We start from the raw sequence: 22,493 nt of genomic DNA, 5'->3' as shown, positions 1-22,493 counted from the left end.
TCATTTTTTTTATCCTGAATCTTCCACCTGTGCCAGAATTACTTACCATGGCTGTCATGGTGTAGTTGCAAGGTCAAGCATCTCAGAGACAATGATTTATGACTGTCAAGCAAGGTTTGATATTAACGTGACATAAGGTGTTATTATTAGACACATATTGTTAGACGTGTGACATACAGGGTGCGGTATTATTATTATTTTCTATTTCCAGCAGAAGGAATGGAAGCTTGAAACGCGGCCTGTGGTGCGTTCAAAGCGTGCACGGGAGGTGGGAACGAAACGCAGTCGCTGACGAACCAACTAGAGAAGCACTTTGAGCCTGCTTCACTCCTGCACCGCCTGCCTGGCCTGCTGCCAACCTTTCTCCACGGAGGGCTGGCTCACTTCTTCTCCTCCTCCTCCTCCTCCTCCTCCTCCTCCTCCTCCTCCTCCTCCCTTTTCTTCCCTCCTTCTCCCGGAGCCGCATATGCACTCACGGGAAGCAACAGGCGAAGAAAGAAGAGCTGGGAGAACTTTTTGAGGTGGAACTTCCAACCATGCCAAACCGGTCGTTTTTGCGCATGCATCACCAAAACACACCCGAGGAGTGACATTATTCCTTCCTGAGGAAGGGGAAAAGCCAAAAGGAACATATTTCTTGTCGTCAATCGGCGAACAAAGCGGATCGCCCCCGGCTGGTGGTTTCATGCGTCCGGCTGCGTGAGGGGGGCACCGGAGGATGCCACGATGCCCTCGCTGATCTGCCGCGTGCTTCTCCTGTGGCTCAGCGTGCACAGACTGGCGCGGTGCACGGAACGCTTGTCCACGCGTGAGCGCTTCAAGGTGGTCATCGCACCATTCGTCTGCAAGCGGATCTGCCTGAAGGGTCAGTGCCAGGACCGCTGCGAGCAGGGCAACAACACCACGCTCATAGCGGAGAACGGCCAGGGGGCGGACACGCTCATCGGACAGGGCTTCAGGGTCGGTGAGTAGACAATCACCTCGGATTTGGGGGGGATTGTGTGGGATATAATTAGGATACTGGGATCAACGCCGAGTGGCACTCTGATGACTTCAATTTGGATTTGTTTGTGCATCTGTTCGTTGCATGTCATGGTGTGAAAAAGTTTGAAACCATCGTCGTTGTCGTCACAGGTGAGAGTAGCCACAAATTACACTCAAAGTACAAAGTAGCCATTTAAATACTTAAATCAACTAAAACTAAAGCAATAATGTATTAGAATTTCTCTGATAAGTACAGTTTATTCTAAAAGTTACTTAATTTATTGTAATTGAGTTCATGTTGGGCAAGAGACACTAATATGGCTTCTGAGGGCTTTTACCAATGATTAGACATTGTGATTTCTGAGGAATGTTGTAGAAGTGATCATTCATTTGGTCATTTGCAAAAATTTTGAGTGTTACATATTGACATTTCCCATTTTGTGGTAATTATTGTCAGAAATCATTACCATGACCCCATTTTCTGAATAGATGACCTTGATTAATTGTGAAATATATTTTAAGGCAATTTGAGAAAAAATATTTTAGGAGTATGTATGAAACTCACATTAATCAGTCTCCAAGAAGTAGCTCAGTAACAAGATTGGTGACCTCTGCCCTCATTTTAGTGTTAAAGCCCACTATATAAAAGGACCGATGAACAATAGTTCCAAGTTTTCATGAAAACATTAAGTACCTGTAGGGAAATATGCTGTTTGACTTTGCTATTTTGTTCTAAGACCCTGCATTAAGTATTGATGTCCTGGCAAGAGTAACTGCACAGTTTTAGCAAACGTATTAAAGACCTTGCTCATGATTTACATTAGCTAGTTTTAAAACTGGGCCCTGGCGGTCTGTGAACCATAGCTTGGGGGCAGGGAGGTCCGCAAAGTAATCAGCAATAAATTATGTCTTATCATATAAAATGATGGAGACCGGCGCACCAATAAAACAAACATAATAAACCAATTACTCCTCCCTATGGGGAGGACAGTCCAACAAACATTTTGCACTCTAACCAATAAAGGAAGTACTCAGTCGTGATTCTTGGGCTTTGAACTGCTTTTGAGTACTCATTCTGAGTTCTTCTATAGAACCAATGTCTAGCTAATGGTCTTGAGTAGCACCAAATGAGATCTAAATGTTTCCTGGATGCTAAACAAGTGTGTGAGTATCATCCAGCGTAATTCAGCACTACAAATTTGGAAAGTCAACATTATTAAAATTAGTTCAATGTACTTGTAAAAATATCTGCCGGTAAAAATATCAATTATAGTCATTAATAAAAAGTAAAATATCACCATTGAAAAGTAAATAATGTTATTAGTGTAATGCTAAAACCTACTGTGGTTCCTTTAATAGACAAATGTTCTTTTGTTTGAGAGATTTAATTAAACCAGGACAAAATGGCTCTCAAAAGCCGAAGGTGATTAACATAATAATTACACAACCCAGTTCATTACCTGAAATGAATAACATGTAATGTAAGAGGTGTATCAAAAACTATTTTACCCTACAATGGTTGCGATTAGCGGTGGTGTAGAAAAACACTCCATTCATACTGACAAGGGTTTTCTGATAGTTTTAGCGACATTGCAAGATTTCATTTTATTTGGACTGAAAATACTTCATCCATATCTTAAATCAGCTTAGATGTTAAACTCAGTATGCGTGTACCCTTCAAAAAGCCTCACAAATATCTTACACTCGTTTTCTGACTTTTAGACCCAATTGATAAAAGCTATTGGGTGGTGAAATGAGGTGGAGTTCCCGCCACTGCACCCTGCCTCCCTGGAAAATGTTCTCATATCACACTTAAATTACTGAGCGCCAAGCCTCATTACATGGCACATAAATGTGCTCTTAGATCTATACTTTCCCCCCCAGTCAGTGGAGCAGCGTCTGGTTGGCGTAAGTCTTTCTCCGCTCCATCACATCAAATGTGGCCAGACGTGGAGCCTGACTGTCTACTTTACTTGTTCAGCCCACAATTGACTTTAGTCATGACTGTACGCATAGAACATGATCCCCCTCCTCTCTAAAAAGGAAGTCCCTCTGATTGGTCATCTCAGAATGTTCTGTAGATCAGATAAAGGAAATTACCCCAAAAAAATAGTGGCTGGTGAAGTTGAGCCATAAATGATAATCACGGTCCAAGGTAGCAGCTGTTAACCATCATTCACGTTGCTCTTTTATTCCGACATGGTAATAAAATATAGTCTAATATCGTAGTAAAATAAATACAAGTTTGACATAGTGAGTGACAATTGAAATTACCCTGAGAATTTGTATCTATGTGCTATAAAAAAAAAAAAAATCTTGTCTCCATCTGTGGAAGTCATTAGTGAGTGAACTTTTCGTGTTTCCATGACTGTTGGAAATTAAACCTCTTTGAGTCCCTTTCAAAGAAGCAGTGTGGATTCAGTGTCATGTTACAGACACATGAAAGATAATTTTTCCCCCTTGAAGTCTCATTTCATTCAGAGTCAAAAGTTCATAATTGTTATTATTTTTTTGTTTTCTCCCCTTTGCCCTCACATAAATCATGTCGCGACCCTTCAGCGTGTTTTGTATTCATAACAAGCCGTAAAACTCGCAGTTGCTTTAGTAATAACATGCTACTTACACTCAAAATAGATCAGTCTGGTACTGTCAGATAAGCTTCAAAATCTTTATTTGGTTTTTATTGCTTCATATGTAGATTTATATTTACGCCATATAAAGTTATATGGATTTTTTTTGCTTTTTAATAGGAGCTTCAATGTTGTTGTTTTTTAACATTGACTGCTATTTCAAAAATAATACTGCAACCACGACCATGCAACTTTTGGAATTCTGGCCAGAAAACGCATCCATGGTTTAACCAGACCTCAACAAAATCGCTCCAACAAATGTCTGAAAAACAGCCAAATCCCAGTTGTAATGGGGTGTGCACACTTGCGCAACCACAATATCTTGTTTTTTTTAGTATTCTACACTTTATACTGTAGGTCACATGAATGGTGGAAAGAGTTCTAAATGATTTGCTTTGGTCACTTTTGTTTTTTAAATCACACTTTCAAACAGGGATGTATAGACTTTTTATATCAGCTGCAGTACATTCCAGTCATCTTCTAATCATGATTCTTGTCTCGATACTGACACTACTCATGATGCTGTTTTGTTTTTTTTTGAGACTTTCCCATGTATGCAGTACAGCACATGCACGCATGCAAAGAGCAAGGGTTCATCCCTCAGCCATTTTTACATTCAGCTCAACAATTCCTTTATTCTTTTTCCAGAGAACAATTTGATTTACTAGCCTGTTATGGCTTTTAACCTGCAGACAAGTCTTACAGGCAAGCATGTCACTGTGCAGCAGACTTGTACATCCCCTCTGCGGGTCCTCTCCTCCAATTTGTTGGTGTCACATTTTGGAGCTTCTGTGTCAAATAATTCAGGCATTACATTTTGAATTCCTGGAATAACTGGTGACTCAGACACATTTGTTCCGGAACGATGGAAGGTGCTCTGCAAAGCACCTGCGTCCTGGGATTGATCATCCCAAAAAAAAGAGTGGAAAAAGAATTCTTGGGCTGTTAGGGCAGCCTACGAAGCATTTGGCTTCATACGACACACGAGATGCGTGTTGTTCTGCGCGAGCCCTGGAATGTGTGCGAGAGTGGACGAGTGGAAATTTCTCTCCCCTGTGTTAAATCGGCCACAGCTATAACGGCAACAATATGAAGACTTTTCCATATTTGTGACATGAGCTCATCCTGACCAAACCACTTTGAGTTTGTTCATGTGGACAAATACCCACGCAGGCAGCGTTAGACAAAGATGACTTGGGCTGATTAATTTAGGGAATGGCCATTAGTTCAGCCTTTAGTCATGTACAGTAAGTTATAAAAAATCCTCCCCTAGTGGCCGTGATCACCGTTTGCCACCCCATAGCGCTGCCCTTGCATGTGACTGACTCAGCTTTGTGTACCCCAACGATTTTATTTTATGTTTGGCTGACCAAGTATGCAACTTTCATTGGCTTAAGCTTGTTGGCCTGTGACCACCCTACTTTGGTTCCTTTTTCTTCAGCTTGATGTTGCCCATCTATAGCATAGAACTTCTCTACCAAGAGCTTGTCCGAATGTTTTTATTAGCTCAGAGTCATCCAATCCATCATCCATTCTTCATTTTTTAATCTAATTGCATAGCCCTGCATTTTCATTATAGTGTGTGGATGTTGACCTGTTATATCACAGTCTGTGCCGCTCTTGCTGAAAGTGGACCTCATCAGTCATCACCATTAGTAGAAATGGCTATTCTGGGAGTTCCCATGTGGTTCTCTATTTTGAGTGAATGACAGTAGTAGCCTGCGGTTTGTTTTGCTTACCCCCCAACACAGGTCAGAGGTCCATGAGAGTTTGAAAATCAAGACAAGTTCAGTTGAATATTGTGGATTTTGCTGCCCGCCTATTTAGAGTGGGTCGGTTTATTTTACCTCCAAGCCACCCCGTGTGCTCCACTCTTTCGTTTGGTTTGGGAAAGGCACCCACGCACACTCATGGTGGAGTAAAAACATGTTTGGGTGGGAGGATCACACGCATTCATTCAGTACTTTCTTTTGATGCGGCCTGCATTTTCTGTCATGTGTGCCTGGAGGATCAGCAATGTGTCACAATATTCTTTTCCGTGATGTCATTTTCAGTCGACAGTAAGGTAGATAAGAAAGCCACGTTGAGACTAAAACAACTGACTTGAGTGTGTTGTCCATCTGACAATACACTCACTCAATTGAAATATTCACTGTTACACAAGGAGACCACCCCTGCAAGTCATTTTAAATCAAATTCCTCCTTGTCATCCCTTTTTGCAAAAAGAAACCGAGAAAAAGCCAGTCGCTTGCTTGGGCTATGAAGCATTGCAGTAAAATAATGTTTGGAAAACAAAAGCAGCAATTAGGGTTGTTTTTTGGGAACGTCACAAGGGCACAGTGTGCATGTTTGCACGAGCGAGTGTGCTCGGCGTTCAGACGCTGTTTACCGACCTGTAGCTCAAACAAACAGCCTTCTTCACCATCTTTAACACTCGCCTCCCATTTACCCGGCCGAGGGGGAGAATGGCAGCAGTTATTTAAAGCCGCTCGGAGGAATGCGAACGCCCGGGACTGCCGCCATCGCGCGGGACCCTGTAGCTGTAGCGATTAGCCAGGGTAAACAGAATAACATGACTTTTGCCAGAGCTGCCGCCGTGGTCTTATACTGGGCTACATTCACAAACCTTGACATTGACACTCTAACCATTACTGACTGTTATCTTACTGACGAGAGAATTATGAGCATTTCCAGTTTACAGAGAAGACAGAGAGTGGTCCACCCCCCAAGGCCGATACCGATTATTAGTAGTCAGTGTGACTGGTGACATTTGGAGCCAATATTACGTACAAAACAATGACATCAGCGGCCAGTGTTCTAGAACCTGGTCATAAGAGGTTCTGAGGACCGGTTCCATTGTCACCGTCGGGCCTCGAAAAAGTGTCATGGAAACGGGACCAGTAAGCGTGGGGTAGAACTGATGCAATGTAAAGGGGGCATTTGTGACTTACGAATCTGCTGCAATATTTGTCGTTTTGTGCAGAGGATAAAGAATATATGCATGCAAGTAAATTTTTATTGTTGCTTTGTTTTTTTTTACAGCACTGTTTGTGTTCAAATATTCATTCCTTCAAGCATTGCCACATTGATACTATTCATTAGCCTGTTCATCCCGATTTTACAAAGTAAATGCAAATTTCATTCTCTTTGTTTTGTTTTGATTATAGAAACCTTTACCAGTTTAGTTCGTTTTTATTCTGTGATGGTTGTTTGCAATATGTAATTTGTGTAAGTGTTATATATATACACCTGCGACAGCAAAGCCATTCCCAGATAAACCAGACTAAGTACAGAGAGCAACAGTAAGTGGCTGCAAACCAACTAAAGACTGTAGACGGATGATATGATGACAGCTTTGTCTCATGCAAAAGTGCTAGTTTAACAGCTTGGGACAGATGCTCGGAGCTTTGTGAGAGGGTAGATACCGAGCAGTGGCATTGCTCTCCAACAAAGAGTTAGCTTAGCCTAGCATTATGACTGCAAACACAGAAAAACAGTCGATCCCTCGTTGAGCACTTTTAAAGCTCATTAGTGCTATATCTGTTCTGTTTCATTCATCCAGGGGTTATGTGCCAAACTATTTCCTCCGGAGGGACAGCCTCAGTGCATAATTCACTTGTGTGTGTGTGGACAAAAATAGACAGCTGTTTTCTACTGTCACACTTTGACCATAACAGTTTAGACAACTGGTATTAGGGTCATATTTTTCCCGAGTTTGTCTGGAAGCACTAGTTCACCGTGCTGTCATAACATTCAAACACATTTTTGTGTTCTGGAATGCAAGTAAATTATGTGACATCTTTTAAAAAAGATGTGATGTGCAACTTTTTTGTTTTGGTAAAACAGTACATACATAGAATGAATGGATTATAATTGTATTTTAGCATGGAAATATATTTATATATGGCAGCACAGTGTATTAGTGGTTCGCACGTTTGCTTTGCAGTTAAGAGGTTCCAAGTTTGAATTTTCTCAGTACTATTAGTGACATATTTTTGGCGTGTGTGAATTGTGAAAGCTTAGATACATATTTGATTGACTGTCACGCACACAATGTTAAGATGCTATGCAGCAGTGATTTAGATTTTGAAATCAAATTGTGAAATGATTCTATCTTTTGATTTACTGTCATGCTTTACCGTAAATGCGGCTGTGTGTTTTAAGTCAGCATGTGCGCAGTGCGCCAGATAGTTGTGGGCCAAAAATATGAAAACGACACCAGTGGAAACACGCACAGACAAAATGTACGCATGTGTGTGCTGCCATGAGCAAAAGTGTGCAATGTAGTCCAGAAAGAGAAACAGTGTCTATATTTAATCTGTGGGTGGGTTGGTTGGTTCAGACAGACCCGTGAATCACAGAGAAAGTGACTCAATTGGCGCCATTATTATTTTACAGTCTGATTCCTTTGTTTGGGGGCGCGGCTAGTGGTTGTTTGTGGCCCAGTCGAGGGTGTCGAGGGGGCGCATCGTCTGTTTGCTGCTGTATGTGCAACTTTTGTGCGCATGTGTTTTTGTGGTGTGTAATTTGTTGTTTTTGTGTGGGAAGGGCGCGGCTGTGGCTGCATGGAACGACGCTGTAGGGGATGGTGTGTGCGTGTGTGTGTGGGGGGGAGTGCGTTATGATGATGCGTCATCCACAGACACCATCGGGTGGGTGGTCGCGTCATAGGGCACTCTAAGGGCAATCCTTGCTTTCTTTTTCCTATCCTTTCCTTCCTTACATTTTCATACACTTTCTACACTTTTTCTCTCGTTTTCCTCTTCTTACTTTACTTCTATCCTGTCTTTCTCACTTTCTTCCATTTACTCTTTCTTCTCCTCCCTCTTTTTGTTCTTCCTCACTCCCTGCCTGTCTTGCCGCCCTCTTTGCACCCTTCCTCTATCACTTTTCTTCTTTTCTTTCCCTCTTATCCCTTCCAAACTTCCTCCTCTCTCTTTCCTTCTCTTCTGATTTTTCTGCCTTTCCCACTTTCTTCCATATCTGTACTTTTTCATTTTTTACCCTCTTACCCGCTTCCTTCATTTTCCATACACCCTTTCTCCCATTTCTTTTTCCCATTCTTTGCTTCGGTCTTTCCTTCCGTCATCCATTCCTTTCTTCCAGCAGCCCACCCATCGCATATTTTTTTTTCATACCAAAAATCTTATGTTCATTTCCATGCATGTCCATGCTTTCTGTTTTATGTCTGGAATGCGAATGCGTTTTTTTTTAAATAGAAGCGACAGGTCATCACAAGCTCTAGATATCACGTTATTTTCTTCCCCAGGTATCTGCTTACTTTATTCCCTCACTCTACCACATGCTCAATACGTCATTTTTCCTATGGCACTTTATCTCTTCACCACACTGCTGTGAAGCGTTCAATGCTAGCGTTTTCCCTATATAAAGCACAAAAGCAAAACGTTTTCTGTCAGGCCAGTGAAAATCCTACATTTCCTCTCTGCCAAAGCATGACAACACTTTTAATGGCTTAACCAAAACCACATGCACAACAACGACACAGAAGTATGAAGGTGGAGATCTTGTAATCTCTTTCCATTGTCAAGGCTTTGTGGGGAATGAAATAATTGCTGTATGGTCCCACTTTCATGCCATCCAAACAACCCTCGTCTCGCCTCCCCCATCTCACACAATCGCACCGTCGTATAGCTCAAAGGAGTACTGTGTTCGATTTTTAATAACACCCCGTCTCAGGAATGTGTTGGATCCTTTGAGACAAAGGCGTGGTACATGCACGGAACGCCTTTCTCGCAGACTGAAAGAAGTTAACTGATGAGTTAATGAGCAAGGGAGGATCGTAATTTATGTGCCGATAAAGGGAAGCTCTTCTGTAGCTGTGAACAACATTAGCAGGCTAGGCTGTGTGTTATGTAGCTAACTGCCTCCATTTCATTGGCAGACAAACTTATTTTAAAAAAGTCACCAGAAAGCCTTAGCACACCATAATATAAAGTGGAGAACCACTTGATAAGATGTAAATCATAAAGGATAATAATAAACGTGTCAGTACTGCAGCCTCGAAGAACTCAAAGACAAAATCCAATTAGCACTGTAATACAGACAAGATGTGCAACTTGGAAATGTTTTTTTTTGCTTAATGAAGCTGCTGAGCTGTGTTTTAATGATTTACAGTATTAAAACCACAAGTGGTTGCTACTGTAGAAATTGACTGAAAAGAAAAAAAAGTCTTCACACCCCTGTCCAAATGGTTATTTTGTTATGAAATTCTGAGATTAAAAGACATCATTTCAAATGTTTTCCACCATTTAAGTGACCTTACAGTCCTCAATTCCCTCCACCTTGTTAAGTGCCTCAATTCACTGGTTGTGAAAATTGTCCAAATGTTAATAACGGGTTAATTGAAAACTCTAAAAAACATGAATTCAAAGCTCCCAATCACTTATAGACCCCCCCCCAACCCCAACCCCTGACTTCAGTAATACTACCCTGAACTGCTGGATAACCTCTCCTCTACCTCCCTTGGAGTTTCATTAACGTGACACTGATCCTGGCTGTGCTACCTCAGAAAAGTCCCCCTCTGTTCTGCTCTTTGTTTGCAGTCAGCTCCACTCTTCCTGAGTCCAGTCTCTGTGGCTTTGAGTGGGATCATGTGACATTGTGTAACACTTGAGAGAGAAAAAGAGGTTCTTTGGCTTGCGTCTGCATCTGTTATCGTAATTTTCCTCCCCCGCGTCTTTCCCAGTTCCCAACTCAGATGAAAAGTGTAGCCGCAAGGCCCGCAACCTGATTGCAGAGTGCTTATGTCAGAGGATGTCTGGTAAAGACGACGTCTGAGTGTGTGCTGCTCACCTACTTGCTGTCATGTCCGAGCTGCATGTCGCTGCCTGCTCGGCGGTTCTGCACTGTCACCTTGTGTTAGTGAGGGTGCAGTGGAATTTTCCTAAGAAAATGTTTGCCAGTTTTCATACCAGGTACATTGCAGTTTTTCGTGTCATTTTTTTAATGGTACTTTGTCTTCCAATGGCAATGTAATGAACCTTTGTGATTTATTATGAAACATCACAGCTAACCCTTCCCCTGAATAAACACCCATTACTTTATTCTGTTCAGTAAAGAAGTGAAAATTTATTTCACAACTCTCTAATAATTTTTCAACATTTTCTTCCCATGAAACCTTTCCACCATGCTGCTTCACATTTTTTTGATTGAGCCCCTTTCAGATTTGTTGCCTTTTGTCTTTCTGGTTCTGAGGATGTCCCTGCTGTGTTAAAAATGATGAAGGCCCATAATTACCCCGCAGTCCAGACTCACTGGCAGTGTGCCCCTAATTGTTTCCATGTGGATGCTTTCGCCTTTGTCTTCTTTGTTCTTTGAATGCAATTTGTAACCAGTGAAAAGAAAACACTCGTTAGTACACGTGTAGTGGTGAGTAGCTGCAAAACGGAAAATGCCAAAAGCTCTTCTCTGTTTCTCCCTTTTTCAGCAGATTAAATGTACAAAATGGAGACTCAAAAGTTGCATAGATTGCTGGCTAAGCCATGGACTTCTTTTTCTCATACATTCTCGATTGGGATAGGCTACCCCCATCAAGACTGTTAAACACATCAATGACATCACCTTCTGTTATCCTGCCAAGAGTCCGCTTCTGATTGGCTGTATAGACCCGAATGCGTGTACAATGTGCATGAAAAACGACATTGGACAACTTGTTTTTACAGTCCTATTACTAATATAGTTTTACATGGTTGATGTCTAAAATATTGTCTCCTCTCAATGTGTTCCCACAGTTGTGTGTCCCCTCACGTGCTTGAATGGTGGCGTGTGCAGCTCCAGGAAACACTGCCTGTGCCCGCCGGGCTTTACGGGCCGACTGTGCCAGTTTCCTCTGCGACTCACTCAGCGAGTTGAGGCAGCGCGGGGTAACAAACAACCCGTCTATCCCATGTCCTTAAAGCCCGACGGACAGAAAGTGGTGGAGCAAGCGAGCCTGGGACGAACCCAGTTGACGCAGTCGCACTCTGTTTTCTCCATACCGTTCGCACAGCCGGGCCACCACTCCTCTGAAGGTACCAGCAGAGGTGGTCAAGTTGGCCGCATTTGCTTAACAGGAACTGAGAAATAAATATTTCTTTTGTTTTCAGTGCAGATAAACGTGCGCGTTCACCACGCACCAGACACATCTGTGGTCATTCAGCCTGTGGACCAAGCAGATGGCAAAACTCCCCAGAAGACGGGGCCTCGCCCTCCGTCCACGCGACACAAGCCAAAAGGGCGTTGCTTCCAGGAGACCACGCCCAAGCAAGCCGTGAGTTGAGTCAATGACTCCAGAGACAGCGACGGCGTTCCTAATAGTTTGTCTCATTGCTTCAGTGCAACAGCACCCCGCTTCCTGTTCTGACCAACCAGGAGGACTGCTGTGGCAGCGTGGGAAACTCATGGGGACAAAACAAGTGTTATCAATGCCCCAAACTGCCAAGTAAGCTTTTGAAAAAATTACATTTGATAAACCCACCTTTAGCTTGGATGTGAGCCTTTCAGGCCACCGCTTTGAAGCGATTTATGACTCTGTAACTTCACCCATCCTCGCTGCCAAGTTATTGGTGGAGAAGTGGTTCAAGATAAACATATACGTACATAGTTGTTTAATTTTACATCTTCTTTTACACTTGGTGAGTGGGCACGCATTTCAGAAAGTTGCAGAAGTCCATTTTCTCTTTTCGAGTCGGCACTCGCTGGCAGCAAACGGCACCTGCACAGTCTAATGAGCTCCATATCCAAAAGTCTGTTTTTAACAATGTGTTTATTCCTTTGAGACTAGTTTGCCCTTCTCGTGCACTGTAGTTAAATAAGGTAGCCAAATCAAAACATGTGTCTTGGATGTGTCCAGTGAGCGCAAAAGAATTTTGTATAAATAAATAATGCAAGCAACCGATTTTTTGATAAAATTGTGCCAAATGTTTGGTTTAGGTACATTTCAAAATTAATATGATGGTTGTTTGTTGCTTAGCAGTTCCTACTATGTGTGCAAAAAGAAAAAGTCTGTATACAATCCATCTCCTTATCTTCATCTTGTGTGTTCCTGGGAACAAATTATTTATCCAGCCAAGAAATGTCAGGCATCCCCGGCAAGTTGCACCTTCCAACTTTGAAAAATGGATTTGATACCGCCACACATGAAATTTAGGGAGGAAAGAGCCGATTGAGTTTTAGGCATGACACAAGCAGACTGAGAGAGAAAAGGAGAATGTGGAAAAAAAGTCTCTCGTACATCCCCATGTTCCAATAGGCCTGCCCAGTGCAGGACTGTCATCACATCGCCCAAGGTTGAATTTCAAGAAAATGTTGGCTCCACATTCTTTCCACTCAACTATTATTCCAGCTCTCGGCACTGAGTCACACAATACGGCCTTTGACAAAACCCGATACTGTACGTCTGGTTAGAATTTAAACTACAGCCCTCTTTGTTCCATCCATATTCATGTTTCTTTTTATTTTTACACTCTGATACACAATGATCTTGCTTTTTAGTTGACATTGAAAATATTTCACTTCAGTCCACCCGTAGCGCTCTAAAACTGCTACTTATTTTTTTACTGCATCATATTCAGCTGGGTTAGAAACTCGCGGCGAATGAGACTAATACATTGTTAAACTTTGAAGCCACATTCAAATTGTGTTCATTGTATTGCGAGATTGGATTTACTGTGCAAAAGGGCTCATAAAAACTATCATTAGAGAAGCAAAAGACTAACAAAGCAGTTTGTTTAGCTGTAAAATGTGGCCAGAAATCTTTCACTGGCTTTGACAACTGCAATTTCTCAGACCTCATAACGACGCGGTGCCAAAAATACACTCTGGCGCTAAAATGAAGCTTTTTTTATGTTCTTTACCGTTTACACTCAAATTTGGAACATTTTATTGGGGGTACTTTGATTATTTTGGGAAATTGACTTAATTGCTGTCTCGGCGCAAAGCAATATGTTTTTATGCTCCCTTTTTATGTATAGACTCAACAAAGAGGTGTTAATGAGTCAGTAAAAGGTTTATTCTTGAAAGGTTCGATGTTTCTACACGTGTGCTTTGCTATGTCCTCAGATGCTTCTGTCAAGCAGACAATTGTCGAAGATTACGGATCCACCTGCCCGCAAGGCTATAAAAGATACAACAGCACACACTGTCAAGGTAACGCTGACTGGAAGTGACTGAATTTTATGCTTGTTTCATTGCAGACAGCTCCATGCCATGATGCAGAACCTGCCTTAAAATAAATATAAGGTCTTTGGGTTTTGACTCAGCATGAGGCTCAACATTACTTTTGTTGTGTTTACTGTTTTTATGGTGTGATTTTTCCTTTCGACTGTATATCTAAATACCATGTCCATATTTTTACTCCCACGCGGCGTGGCCTTGAAGATATCAACGAGTGCTCCATGCAGGGTATCTGTCAGAATGGAGATTGTTTGAACACTCTGGGGAGCTTCAAATGTTCATGCAAAGCCGGTTTTGTCCTAGAGAGGAACCAATGTGTTGGTGAGTTCATATCCCGCTAAAAACATTCAAACACCCGTCCTTCAGTCGTCGTGGAAGATAAAAATGTTGCGCTTTGCTCCTCCAGTCGAGTTGGCTCAGTGCTTCCTGATGGTGACGGACGGCAGGGGTTGCCAGCATGCCCTGCCCAGCCAACATACCAAAGACATGTGCTGCTGCTCGGTGGGCAAAGCCTGGGGGCGCAACTGTGAACGCTGTCCGCAGGTGGGCACAGGTGAGGACGCCAGCCTACTTATAAACATGCATTTTATTTCAATAGAATATAAAATTTTTCTTTTGACTTTTATTCACTCAGTGGCCTTCAGTAATATCTGCCCTGCCGGCAAAGGCTATGTTCTCCACAAAACTATAGAAACCGTGGCCTTCCCACCAATCCCCTACCCTCGCAAGCCTGAGAAGGAAGGTAAACAAAGTCTCCCCTTACCAACATGGGTACCTGCCAGTGCAATTTCAAAGTCTAATATTTTTTGTTGTTGTTCTCATCCAGAGACGACAACAACTGCTGTGCAGCAGGCTCCAACAGCCGCTCACAGTCCTCGTGTTCCCGGTAAACAGTTCTACTGCACACACTTTTCAAAACAAGTCGTTAAGCACAAAAGTGTTTTATTTGTTACATTTATTTTGATGTGTTTTACCGGCAGTCGTCAAACCCACCCCTCCGACAATCATCCGAATGACCCCAGGCAATGACCCCTTTGAAACCCAAACTAAAGTCTCACGTGAGTTTCCCCGCTTGTCCTAAAGCTAAACAGAAAAACATTAGGATGACGTTTAGGCCGCACAAAGGAGAAGCTTAACTCTACTAATACATTTATTTATGTTAACATATTAGTTGTTTACAAGGCTAGGTACTGTTGATATTCTCTGTTTTGTTTTAAAATTATGTTGGCTCAACTGTACTACAATGATAATGTGCCTTTTCGCTCTAAAACCGTTTCCCAAACTTCACAATATTAATAAAATACCTCAGTACCATGACACGCTTAACATACATGTTCACTTAAACAGCCACCATTTTTATTAACACAAAAACTGCCATGTTTGTTTGTTTTTGTTGGCAACTGGTCCCAAACCCAAGTTTGAGCAAGGCTGCTAATGGAATGTTGCTAATTCCCCTTTCAGTCTTTTCTGCTTTCTAAGCTTTATTTGTCCTACTTGTGCTTCTTTATGGACAATTTCAACACACTAGTTGGAATTCAGTCCATATCTACTTTCCAGTGATAAAACAATGAGAATTTTTTTACACTGGACGTGTATACACTCACCTGTCACTTTATTTGTGTCCACGCTGGCTCGCTTTAATGATTTGAGAAACTTTAGCCATAGTACTCTGGGTGAGAACGAAGACGAGCTTACAGATGACAGAAAACTCAGCATTTTTTGAGAATTTGACGTTAAGGAATGAGAAAGCACAGGTGGATCTCTGGTTTATTAATTATTCAGGGTCCTTCTCCATCATCATATCCCGCTCTGAATGAAATTAGTGAAGCTGACACATTATAGTCATAACAGTCCAATAAATAGCCTTTTGATCATGAATCAAATTGCCCTCCTAGAGTACGACAAAGTGCTCACTAATAAGGTGCCCCGTGAGTGTATATGCCTGAATCTCCAGTCGCAGATGCTGGCCCACTAGTATGTTGTGTGTTCCCTCCCTGAAGCAGAGACAGATGAATGTAGGCTAAGCAGGAACATTTGTGGCCACGGAGAATGTGAGAACAGCCCCGACGGCCACATCTGTCACTGTCATCCCGGCTACCGTCTCAGCCCGCAGAGGAACATCTGTGAGGGTAAGAGACGATGGCGGTTGAAGGAGGTGCGCACCTTGGACCTTTTTGGGATGCTCCCGTCGCAGGAAACATGCATGCATGTCCCTTTGCTTCTAGCAGAGTGTGGCCTGTTACTTTTTTTTCAAGCTGCATTTTCTCATGACTTAATGAATGGGTGCTGCTTTGAATATTTCATGAAGGGTACACACTGCATAATAGACTGAGACCCAGAACAAGAGCTGCCTGCATAAAATGTTTTACAGAAAAAAGAGATTTTGAGTCACACCACATTAAGTATTTATTTTACCTCTACTATCCAGCCGAATTTGATTTTATAAGTAAGCGTCTTTTTTTAGTTTTAAAAGAATATCAATATTTTTTTTCTTTAACTGTGGTTAAATAAGAGTCATGGGGAGATTGATGACTTGCTCGAGAGCACGTCCACAGTAATCAAAATGTAATTTGTTATTTGTTATTGTCCTCAAAACTACACTACTCCCATTCCAAAGCCTAACAGATTAGTTACTGCCACCTTGGTAGAGTTCTGAGAATGTTCTCATTCAGTTTTAATGAGAAGCCACACATTAAATTTCATGCCAATGTGCTGCATATCCAAAATCAGACAACGCCAAACCAAAATTAATCTGGATACTAAACCAGATTAAAATGTAATATGAGAAATCCATGACAGTGGTAAATCCTGCCTAATCTCATCAAATCATTTTGTGATTTTTTTTTATGGAGTGCTGTGGTTGTTAATTGCTGTTTGTTTGCAAAGGCAGAATTTTTTATACATGCTTTGTCCTTGCGTGGGTGCACTCATTGTCATAATATGCGGCCATTGCTCCTTCCTGTCCAGATGATAATGAATGTGAGTCGGAGCCTTGCGGTCAGGGCAGAGGCTTTTGCATCAACACAGACGGCAGCTACAAATGCCACTGTCGCCAAGGCTACAAACACATGGTGCACCACGGCAGGCTCAAGTGTGTCGGTAAGTCAGCCTGAGTTATGATGACCGCGTATATATTTTTTTGTCAGGTCATGAATTTGCTTTTGTGTGTTGGCAGATGTGAATGAGTGCTCCAAGCGGGACATCTGTGGATCTGGAGGCCAGTGTGTTAACTTACCCGGGTCTTATAAATGTGAATGTCACAGTGGCTTTAAGAGCAGGTCACACCGTCATCCTGTATGTGAAGGTAAAAAGAAAAAAAAGCAATCATTATCTGTGTGTCAATGTACTTTTTTATATAAAACAAAATTGGAATTTCTTCCAGACATAAATGAGTGTTTAAATCCTGACACTTGTCCGAATGAGCAATGTGACAACACGCCCGGCTCGTATGAGTGTGTCCCTTGTTTGCCGGGTCACGAGGCCCGCTCTGGCATCTGCTATGGTCAGTACAAAATGAGACAACTCAATTCTAGAAACAAAATACATTTTTATTTGGAGTGTTAATTAACAGCTGATTTTAATGTGTGTTTACCAGATATAAACGAGTGTCAGAAACCTGGAATCTGTCCAAACGGGAGATGTGAAAACCTTCCCGGAACTTACCGCTGCCTCTGCAATGAGGGCTTCCTCCCCTCTATTGACAGCAAGGGCTGCAGTGGTGAGTCTTTTGAGGGATGCGGACCACTTGCCGTTTCTCTAATGTTGCTTTCTTGAGTCCAAAACTTACTTTATTCTTTTATTTTACTTACTTTCATTTAAATTTCTATCTCACAAAATCTGGACATGCCATGTTTTACGTCGGTGGGCCTCTTTTGAGAGACGGTGGCATTGCAAGAATTTACATTGATGCAATGTGTATAATAGAAGAAAACTTGATGACACTCGTACCCTGCTCTTCTTATGGCACGCAGATATCGACGAGTGTGAGGATGTCAGGCTGTGTGCGTACGGCCGCTGCATCAACACTGAAGGATCCTTCCAGTGTCAATGCTACCCAGGCTACCAGCGTACGCAGGAAGGCAGCCACTGCGAAGGCATGAATTATTCACCTTTTTTTTTTTTTTTTTTTTACGTTGGCATGCTTTATATAGTGTACATAAAATTTCATCATTTACTTTGCTTAGCTCAGTTCCTCCAGACATGATTTACCTCACCCTGTCGTTGTCCCTCCAGATATCAATGAGTGTGAGAGGCCGTCAAACTGTCAAAGGGGACGCTGTATCAACAGTATGGGCTCGTACACCTGCGAGTGCCAGAAGGGTTACACGCTGGTGGGAGGGCGGCGATGCCAAGGTCAGTCTGCTCTAATGATTGCTTTATCGCTCATCATGAGATATTAAGGCAAGAGCTGGACACAGTCCCATCCTTAAATGTGATGCGTCATTGTTTTATGTAATTTCCCAAACCATGAGTCTGCCCTGTGTTTTCTTACTTTAATCTACCAAGACATTCTTTGGGCTGGTGTTTAGATTGGAATCATAGCGTCTCACCACGTGGTGTTTTCTTTTCAGACATTGACGAATGCGCAGCCGACTGGAGTCTTTGCCAGCCTTACGGCTCTTGCGAAAATAGGCCCGGCTCGTATGTGTGCGTCTGCCATCACGGCTACGTCCTCTCAGAGGACAAACACAGCTGCGAGGGTAAGCTTCCTCTCATTCCTCCTGCATTTCTTGATGACGAGCTTCCACCAGGCCGGAACATTTGATTCCTCCCAGTCCCAGACTCAGGATCAGCTCACGTCAGACCAATTATAGAGAACTGTACTCCCTTTTAAGGACTGAAAACTGAAATTCCCACAGTAATTGTGTGTGTGGATGTGAAGCTGAAATGACTAAAAAATAAATCAGTGGTTGTACTGGCTAATACAGCAAAAGTGCAATCATGACATCATTGTCATGCCATTGATTTTTTTTTTCCAGCATTATGCTAACCTTTCATAATGCCCACCCCCTCCCCATCTCGCTCTTGCAGCACCCCAGATGGTCGCAGATGAGAAGAAGGAGTGCTACCTGAACTTGGATGACACCGTGTTCTGCGACAGCGTCCTGGCCACAAACGTCACCAAGCAGGAGTGCTGCTGCTCCATTGGCGTGGGATGGGGAGACCACTGCGAGATCTACCCATGTCCTGTTTCTCACTCAGGTACAAGTAAAGCATTCATGTCTTTCCTTCAAAAGTCATTTAACAGATATGTCGTCTTATCCACCCAGCCGAATTCCACTTCCTGTGTCCTCACGGGCAGGGTCTCTATTATGACGAAGGAATCATGTATAGCCGGCCTGCCTACCAGGGTAAATATTATGTCATCACTGTTGCAGTTTTGTTATTTATCTGTATTGCTATCTGGCTAACGACATCAATTCTCTGATTAATTGTCACTTATGTGACTTGTACATCCTTCCTCTCAAAGATATCGACGAGTGTTTACTATTTTCCGATGAAATCTGCAAGAAGGGTCGCTGTCAGAACACGCAGCCAGGATATGAGTGCTACTGTCAGCAAGGCTTTTACTATGACGGCAACCTTCTCGAATGCATTGGTAAGTGACCAACGTATCATTCCTGCCAAGCGGTACAAGGTGTGAGTCAATCGGCTCTCCAAAGTTTAAATGCAAATCTATTGTGCTTAAATGGGAAAATATTCTTCCTCAGATGTGAATGAATGCCATGACGAGTCTCTATGCAGAAATGGCCATTGCGTCAACACCGAAGGCTCCTTCTACTGCAACTGTAAGCAACCGTGGACCCCGGACGCCAATAAAAAGAAATGTATCATCGCAGCCGTGGCTGGTGAGTAAGCGGAAATCGTCTCCCAAAGACCATCACCCATCAGCGTGATGATGTGTGTTTTTATTTGTGCAGATGTGAACGAGTGCGAGGACCCGGCCAACTGCAAGAACGGTCTCTGTGTGGACACTCCGGGGTCTTACTACTGCATCTGCTCCCCGCCTTGGACCCTGGCTATCGACCGCAACCGTTGCGTGACTCCTGAGGAACAGGCCGGCAAGTGCACACTCTCCTTAGCATCAATTGGTGTTTGCCAGTCGTCAACACTTTATGCAAGAGGTGGATCTAACAAATCTGCCTTTCTGAAGATAATGTTCAATTTTGACTGACTCAAATTGTACGTTATGCAATACAGTATTCCTGCTCTAAATTCTGCCAGTGGTGTTTATGCAGTTGAAAGAGCGAGCGGCTGTGGAGCAGACGGGATAACTGCTATTTAATGCAGGACTGTTTTGCCACATTGCTCAACTCAACTGTATTTGTGTCCGCCACTTTGCCAATGATAGCTTTCCCCGAACAGATGTTCATTCTGTAACCAGTGTCTGTGGTGCTCTTTCCAGATGTGAATGAGTGCCAGGATCCCTCGTATTGTAAGAACGGGAGGTGTGAGAACACGCCCGGCTCCTTTCACTGTTTTTGTGACCCTCCTCGCACATTCAGTGCGGCGCTCAAACAGTGTGTCTATGACGGTGGGTATAATCAGTACATTGGATAGTTTTTAGAAATTTCTTTTAAGAATTGGCACCACGGTGCTCCGAGTAATTTCTCCATATTTAGAAGAATTTTTGTTCTCAGTGTTATTTATTTCTGTTACATTACAATGCTTAAATATTGTTTTCTTTACACAGATCGCACTGCAGCCCACAAAGACGTGTGTTTCCTGCAGGTGGATGAGGGTTTGATCTGCAGCGATCCCAGGAGCGTCATGCTGGTGACCTACTCGGAGTGCTGCTGCCACTACGGCCGCGGCTGGGGTCCCGAGTGCAACACTTGCCCACCGAGGCATTCGGGTGAGTAAAAGTCAGCTTCATGCTCTCATATTGCTTACAGTTTTCCTCAAGGTCTTGTTTATACGCAGAGATGTTCAACCATTTGTGCGAGATGCACCTGGAGACCGAGTCAGACGGGGAGCAGGACATCCTGACAGTTTTTGCTAACTACAATCCAGGTTGAATCTTACCTCCAACATGTTTTACTTCAAATGTGTTACCTGTTTGCACCGGCGCTTTTATGTATGTTCCATGTTTTTAACGACATACCCATGTTGTCAGGTGACAGTTCAGAAGAGGATTCAGACGAATGCAGTTGTGCTAATGGCCAATGTGTGCGCTCCTATCTGGGCACCATGTGTGAATGTAATCCAGGATTTAGGTTGGACCACTCGCACACCCACTGTATAGGTTTGTACTTTTAGCACATTGATCTTTTTTTTTTTCCCTCTCTAATAATTTTAAATATGGGGTTGGATGAATTTGGGCTGTGGTACAACACTATTTATTAGCTTTTAGCATCCACCCTGTGATGTCAACTCAGGCTAAATTTGTGTTTCACTTTGTTCCATGCTGCGTTGGACTTAACATAAACGATTGCTGAAAAGTTTGATTCAATGTTTCTTTCTGCTTTTTGTTTTTTTACCCTCACCAGATATTGACGAGTGTGCAGAACCAGGCATTCGCGGTAGTCCGTGCGAGAACGCTCGCTGTGTGAACACTGTGGGCTCATACAAGTGCTACTGCCAACATGGCTTTGTGGCCACACGCAGGCCAAACAAATGCGTCCGTCGTAGAACTCAATAACCCCTTGACTTGTCCGTCTTATTTATCCAAACACAATACATATATGCAATACACACTCAAGCACTGTGCAAATGCTGTACATACACCTCAGCCATGTAATATCAATAATACATGTCAGCTCCTTTATTGCCCCTTTTAAAAACAAACAAAAACAAGTTTTGAGGAGAAATATTTTCGTAATTAATTATTGCAGTTATGATTTTGTTTTTTATTTTATTTTTTTTTACTTGATGTTTTCTACTCAATCCCATTTGATATTTGTACATTGTTTGAAGGCTAGTGCTGTCCCTTTTGAAATCCGCATTCATCAATATTTAATTCTAAATTGCCCTACTTTGTGTTATTCCAACACAGATTGTTGATTGTGTTATTGTACAGTTTGTGGATTGAGCGTTGTTGTAAAACTTGTGTTGATGTAAAATATGAGAGACCTGAAGTTTTTTGTATAATTTGACATGTGCACCTACGTAGACTTTAAGCTAGAAATAAAAACCATGCACTTAGCAATGAATGGTGGGAGTGTTTGCCAACTGTAGCTGATTTTGGAAAAACGAGAATGTTTTGCTGCATTGAACCATTTTGAAAACGTCTTAAGGATTTAATAATAAAAAATATTTCAACCGATTTGCGCATTTGACATGTTTCTTTGCTTGATGCTGCTCAGAATTTGCGCTCAGGAAGTTCACACCGCTATGGCGCCACCAGCCCCTCACTGTCCTGGTTTCATTCTGTCAGATCATTATGTAATTTAAATCTGGAACAGCAGGGTGACCTTCAGCAACTAGTTTAGGCACATAAGAAAGCGGTCATGACGGAAAGAAATTGGAGTCTGAGCAACAATTACAACAGAAATAGCTTAGCTGCTCTTGTGAGGTGACTCAAAAGGTGTTGAGAGGATATTAATACATTTTAGTGGGTCACACTGCCCGGAGAGTAAACCTCTGATTGCTCTGCACTGCTTCTGCTGAACCTAAGTAGGTGATCTGCGGGTTTGGTGGAAGTTGGGGCGGGGGGTAGACAGCAATGCCTTTCTGAAATGACCTGTCTCTTTCCATCAGTCCTAC

The 22,493-nt window shown here is 42.6% G+C and overlaps 1 protein-coding gene across 3 annotated transcripts; it reads left to right on the top strand.

Annotated features, from left to right (window-relative positions):
* Positions 1 to 442: 442 nt before the first annotated feature.
* ltbp3 (latent transforming growth factor beta binding protein 3) lies at positions 443 to 22,053 on the top strand. 3 transcript variants are annotated; one of them, XM_088397853.1, is made up of 28 exons: positions 443 to 964; positions 11,366 to 11,644; positions 11,720 to 11,883; positions 11,949 to 12,054; positions 13,674 to 13,760; positions 13,992 to 14,108; positions 14,194 to 14,340; positions 14,422 to 14,529; positions 14,614 to 14,673; positions 14,768 to 14,845; positions 15,791 to 15,916; positions 16,755 to 16,886; positions 16,963 to 17,091; positions 17,170 to 17,289; positions 17,383 to 17,505; positions 17,759 to 17,881; positions 18,021 to 18,140; positions 18,359 to 18,487; positions 18,819 to 18,989; positions 19,058 to 19,138; positions 19,258 to 19,386; positions 19,499 to 19,636; positions 19,709 to 19,849; positions 20,194 to 20,322; positions 20,482 to 20,643; positions 20,712 to 20,801; positions 20,905 to 21,033; positions 21,278 to 22,053. In XM_088397853.1, the coding sequence occupies exons 1-28, from the start codon at positions 727 to 729 to the stop codon at positions 21,427 to 21,429; spliced, it is 3,708 nt and encodes a 1,235-aa protein (XP_088253979.1). In that variant the 5' UTR covers positions 443 to 726; the 3' UTR covers positions 21,430 to 22,053. The 3 variants fall into 3 exon arrangements, with proteins under 3 accessions (XP_088253979.1, XP_088253978.1, XP_088253980.1); XM_088397852.1 differs by having other exon boundaries at positions 15,788 to 15,916; XM_088397854.1 differs by lacking the exon at positions 15,791 to 15,916.
* Positions 22,054 to 22,493: the final 440 nt, after the last annotated feature.

This window comes from Syngnathus floridae, chromosome 15 (assembly GCF_059516105.1).
Source record: "Syngnathus floridae isolate MCC-2025c chromosome 15, RoL_Sflo_1.0, whole genome shotgun sequence".
Taxonomy (NCBI): Eukaryota; Metazoa; Chordata; class Actinopteri; order Syngnathiformes; family Syngnathidae; genus Syngnathus; species Syngnathus floridae.
Note: the sequence above shows the minus strand (reverse complement) of the source record. Positions and strands in the feature narration are given on the sequence as shown.

Excerpts from the sequence above, each read along its gene's own strand:
- ltbp3 (XM_088397852.1), top strand. The coding sequence starts at position 727 with ATGCCCTCGCTGATCTGCCGCGTGCTTCTCCTGTGGCTCAGCGTGCAC. Across the intron at positions 17,092-17,169 it reads CCGTCATCCTGTATGTGAAG|ACATAAATGAGTGTTTAAAT; the intron begins GTAAAAAGAAAA and ends AATTTCTTCCAG. Across the intron at positions 17,506-17,758 it reads TGACAGCAAGGGCTGCAGTG|ATATCGACGAGTGTGAGGAT; the intron begins GTGAGTCTTTTG and ends TATGGCACGCAG.